Here is a 5,307-nt window from a genome sequence, read left to right as displayed (position 1 = left end):
TAAAAGTAAGTTCCATATAAACTCTTAGATAAGAAGAAGAGGAATGGTGGTTATGGACCGTATGGAAGGGGCTTGAGATGGGGCTTAGGAAAGACAGGAGAAGTCTAGACAGAGATGCAGAATAGAGCATTCCAGGTAGGAAGACAGAGGAAGACAAGGTACTCTCTCATAAATGTTTATTTAGGTAAAATCTGATCCGTCAGCCCACAGATTACTCAGTGGAGCATGGAAAATAGTTCACTCTTAATGAACATTACAAACCAAAATTGACTTCCCGCTTTCTCAGAGCCTTAGAACTTGTTTTCATCAATTTCCCTTGATAAAAGAGCAAGATTCCTGCTACCTCCTTCATCCTCTGTCCACTGATGCCTGGAGCCATGAAAATCTTTTCCTTAATGTTTGCTGCCATCACTCTTCTTGCTCAGATTTTCTCAGGTAAGAGACAGTCTGTTAACAGACATAAAAGTTCTTAACAGTCTATTTTTTCATGTCTCACTAGCTGGTGCAAATCTGCTAACCTTAGATTATCTTGGACTTTCTTTCTGGCTCTTACGCACTGATGGAAAATTACAGTATTTACAACACTGACGTCTGGATTAGTTTGCTTTGAGTCCCTGAGTCCTTTGAAATGGATTCCCTTTGCTCAACACAGCCAAGACTTCATCCCTGATAAGCTTTTACGTCCATGCCCTCCTCAACTAGCCGTCATTCCTTCTGTTAAGAAGCCTTTCCTCATGGGGTTCTCCATGCATCATGAAGCATCCTGTCTATTCCTTCCTCATGGCTTCTGAATGTCTACACTTATTTACTGCACAATCGGGCCTCAGTAGGGCTAGCTAATCAATAGCTATTGAATGTGTGCTTACCACGTATGAGAAATTGTTCTAGGAACTACAATAAAAGGATGTAAAGTGCAGGTGAACATTAGAGCGTGCTCTTTGCTCTTAATTTACTTACAGTTTATCAGTCTATCATTTCTGGGCTGGTCAAAAATAGGTTGCCCATAATAATAAATAAGCATGCAATAGATTTAAAAGGTATAAAGTGAATGGATGAAACAGGAAGATGCACAAATATCTATGATACAAAACCGTTCTCGTAAGTGCCATAAAGATGACAAGTACAAGAGAAGCCACAGAAGCAGAGCTTGTTTCTAACTGGGGGGATCAGGAAAGGCTTGCTGGGAGGTAGTTATTTACATTGCCCTGTTGAAAACAGGAGGGACTAGAAATAAAGAACAGAGCTGAGGAACATCGCCCTCATGTTTCAGAGCTCCTCTTGTAAAGTCAGTTACTTAACGTCTGCCCTCAGTCTCTTTCCTGTTGGGGTCGGGGGTGGGGGGGGGGGGTCAGCCAATGGATCCAGGCTAAGGAAACACATTTCAGGCTGTCCTCTCCATCTCCTCCCATCAGGACTCTCCAGCGAATTCGAATCAATTGTAGAAGGAGATGCGTAAGCGCTCCTTGTCCCCTAAACTCAGCTCAGATACATTCGATTCTCACTAAGGAGCACAGTTTGGGCACAAATCAGGACCACCACCATCACCACAATCACAGAACCTCAGCGTCCAAGGTGAGGTTAATGATCAACACAGGAGGTGATGAGCACAGACTATTACGCCAAAATACTTGAGACTGATCTCAGTTCCAAACCTCGTAAGACTTATGAACTCTGTTTCAATTTATTTCCTACAAATAGAAATAATAATAGCGCTTTTTTTTAAAGAGTAAGATGTTTATTGTATTAATTAGCGTAGAGGCTAACTGGTTTTTAATTTTAAAAAAACAGAAACAAAAAACTTAAACTAGAGTAACAGAAAAAAGAGAGTTTATTTCTCTCTCCTGTAAAAGTCCCAAAATAGGTAAGTTGAGTAGGTTGGGTAGAAGGCTCTTCTCCATCAAGTAAGTGATGCTGGGACCGGGTGGAAGGTCAACCTAGCCATCCAAACATGTGACTATGTCATTGATTCTAAGATGCTCTAAAAGGAAGGGATAAAAATTGAGTAAAAGACATGATTTAAAAGATTACATAGAAACAGCTCATTTCTCTCAAGTCCTACTTTATTGGTCCAAACTCATTCATGTGGCCATATGGAAACAGAAAGCCAGGAACAGTCGTCTTTAGCTAAGAACCCATGCAGCCAGCTAAAACGCGGAGGTTCTACTGCTAAAAGACTGAAGGGGGAAATGACTGCTCTGAGACAGTCTCTCTTTCTATAAGCTGCTTAAAAGGTGCCAGACACTCGACAGAGTTACTACTGTTGTTTTGTTGTCACTGTCCTTATCATTATTATTGTTCTTCTCTGCCCCAGTTCAGCGTGAACATATAACATGTCAACTGACCGCCCTGACGCCAGATAAATTTCAGCGATCTATCACTCACAACATCCCAAGCTTCGGACTATTGAAAGTGTTTCCCTCTATTTTGAGCAGAAGTCTCGATTTTTTTTCCATTGGCTAGGCCTATCTTGGGCATTAACAAGCCTTCAACAGAGTAACGTCTGAGATGTATGACAGCTTATACGCACGCTTCCCCTCCCCACCCCGAGTTGTTCTTCCCAAGAATAAGCATTATGCCTTTTGAGAATAACTGTCCGTCCTTTCAACTATTTCTCCAGAGAATATAAATCACCTTTTTTTTTTTTCAATCATTCCTCTCTTAAAATATCTTACTCCCTTCAGCTTGGCCTCTTTGTCCTGAATGAACACTCAATGCCTAGGCCACCCTAACCTTGCTGCAGAGCTAAAGACAGTATTCTCTGATGTATTTACAGAGCAGGCTAGTACCATTTTTCTTTTAATCTTTATACCCAAACTGTGAAATTCCACAGCCATATGCCAAAACATATGGTCTGTCACTGGCCCGCCTATAATGTAAATAGCACAATCTTTACCTTTTGTTATTTATCAGAGGCTATTATTTTGGAGACAAGAAAAAATCCTTTATTGGAAAAGACTGTTTATTGGAATTAGAAAGTATATTGTCTCCTCCCAGGAAGAAACATTCTGTTTCTATATGTTCAACAAAGATCATAGCCGAGGGAACTCTTTTTTTGTTTTTCCTAATTGAATACAAAAGAAGAACACTGTTTGTACTGAACCAGGGATTTGAGCTCAGACACAGCTGTTCAGGTCGCATCTGCTTTATCTGATACCTAGATTCACACTCTGTGTCTCCATGAGATATGGTAACGGGGAATTCTAAGTTGGCCTGGATGGTGAAATTTTGCCTTCCAGTAATTAAGCACTGGATAACTGAAGAGTAACTGCTTTCTTCACTTTCTAGCCAGGGGAGGACTTCAAAGACAACTACGCTGTCTGAGGATGGATGGTCGCTGTGAAGTCGAATGCCTCTCCTTTGAAGATAAGATTGGGGGCTGCAGAGCTGAATTGACACCATTTTGTTGCAAAAAAAGAATTAATAATTAAAAGCTAAACAGCAGCTACACAAATGAAAGAGGTGAAGATACTCTGCCTGTGATCTCAGTGCTTTGGACTTTTCTCTGGACTTTCTCTCCTGAACCTCCACATTCTGGACTCTCCCAAGTGGTCAGTCCAGTTTCTGATGCTGCAGGAAATACCCTTTCTAGGTGATGAGCTTCCGGGGGGTGGGGGGGAGACTCTTAGGTCTTGTTTACTTTGCATCCCCTGTTCCTCCTATGGGGCTATTAATTACTTTACCAATGGATAAAGTGAATGAATTAATAAATAAAACAGAAGGGAAAGGTTGGAGTGCGAGTCTGATGAACTGAGCTCTAAGGTTATAGTCCTGGCTTCTAGCAGACGTGTGACCTGGGGCCGTCTCTACCAAGATTCTGCTATCTGTGATGTGAGGAGATTCAACTGTGTAGTAAACGGACCCCCTGCTGGACACCAACTGTGACCTCCTCAGCAGTACCACCATCACACACTCCTCCTCTCTATCTTTTATAGGTCGGAATTGTTCAGAATGTTTCCTGTTCCCTGTCTGATCTAGAACATTGAGATCCACAGAGCTCTGGACCTTGTCCAAATGTCAGTTGGCCACAGACTGAGTAGCATCTTCATTCTGAAGTGAGGATTTGTCAAATCATGGCCTATTCTAGTAGCAAGTTCCTTAGAGATCATCTAACTCAACACCCTCATTACAGATGAGGCAATCCAAGTCCAAGATCATACAGTTACAGGCTATACAGTTACACCTCTATGCAGACTGTTTTGGTCTTGTGTTCTCAGCACATCCACAGAAAACTGTGTTGGATGAGCACAGAACAACAAAGCCAGCCCTAAAGATGGAACGTTTTCTAGCAGCTCAAGAGCAAATCAGATTGAACAAGAAGTTGAAACCAGCTGCAAAAACGTGGACACTTTCCAAAATCCCTCCTGGGATCCCGGGATCCCTGTTCTTTGGAGCAATCTGAGACTTGCCTTTGTCCTGCCTTGCCTAACTCTGCAGCCCAAGCTTTCAGGCAGAGCAAAATGTATCTCCTAGGGCGTTTTCATCCTGGAAGATTGACCTAACACCCTTTTAGAAGAGAAGAAGCAAAATCCCTCAGCTCTGCTCTAGAGAATTTGCTACCCACTGGGTTAAGCTTGCTTCCTATAAAGATGTAAATAAGAAAGAACAATAAAACAAACTTTCCTGGAGCAAGACAGTTTGTAAAAGGCTTTAAAATAAGAAATAAACTTTTTTTTGGAAAATGTTCTGGTATTACTGCGGATCTTTATGGCTCATTTTTTAATATTGAAAACAGCAACGGGTTGAGGAAGTTACCTTTGCAATCAGAGGAACCGCCTCAGGTTCTGTTACCCTAATAACGGCTACTCTATACACCGAGGCCTAATAGAAATACGGAGAGAGATTTTGGAGGAGGAGAGAGATGGCTTTAGTTTTCTTTGCCAGGCAAAGGGAAGACACAGCAGGCTAGCACCTCAAGAACTGTGCCCTCTTCCTTGGGAGTCAGGGAAGATACGTGGGGCTGGCAGTCTGGGGTATGTGATAAGGATCAGGCTGGTGGAGGTCTTGCAATCTTTTTCCTTCGCATTATTCTAAAACAGTCATAGCTGGCATCAGGTCCGCCCCTCCCGGTAACTGGGGTCTGGCAGTTTGTTGATTGTTTGCCTTTGGTTTGTCAGCTGGGGACCTCCTTTCTGAGATGCAAAACAAAGTATAGGAATGATTTTGTTACAATAGCCATATAGGGTCCCAGGAAGTAATAGGGCTAGGGAGTGAGAGACAGGATGTAATTCACACAGTTAAGTATCTGGCAGTTAAGTAAAAATCTAGCAACTACAGATTAGTGACAGCTAAAGTAAAACAAGGAATGAT

At 42.1% G+C, this 5,307-nt stretch overlaps 1 protein-coding gene across 1 annotated transcript; it reads left to right on the top strand.

The window, feature by feature from the left end:
* Positions 1 to 365: 365 nt before the first annotated feature.
* LOC130830318 (beta-defensin 107A-like) lies at positions 366 to 3,428 on the top strand. Its single transcript, XM_057697489.1, has 2 exons — positions 366 to 435; positions 3,286 to 3,428. Exons 1-2 carry the CDS (start codon positions 366 to 368, stop codon positions 3,426 to 3,428), a joined length of 213 nt encoding a protein of 70 aa, XP_057553472.1.
* The last annotated feature ends 1,879 nt before the right edge of the window (positions 3,429 to 5,307 follow it).

This window comes from Hippopotamus amphibius, chromosome 10 (genome assembly GCF_030028045.1).
Source record: "Hippopotamus amphibius kiboko isolate mHipAmp2 chromosome 10, mHipAmp2.hap2, whole genome shotgun sequence".
Taxonomy (NCBI): Eukaryota; Metazoa; Chordata; class Mammalia; order Artiodactyla; family Hippopotamidae; genus Hippopotamus; species Hippopotamus amphibius.
Note: the sequence above shows the minus strand (reverse complement) of the source record. Positions and strands in the feature narration are given on the sequence as shown.

Bases quoted from the DNA above. Each gene is read 5' to 3' on its own strand.
- LOC130830318 (XM_057697489.1), top strand. From the start codon at position 366: ATGCCTGGAGCCATGAAAATCTTTTCCTTAATGTTTGCTGCCATCACT. The intron at 436-3,285 runs GTAAGAGACAGT...TTCACTTTCTAG, and splicing joins TCTTGCTCAGATTTTCTCAG to CCAGGGGAGGACTTCAAAGA.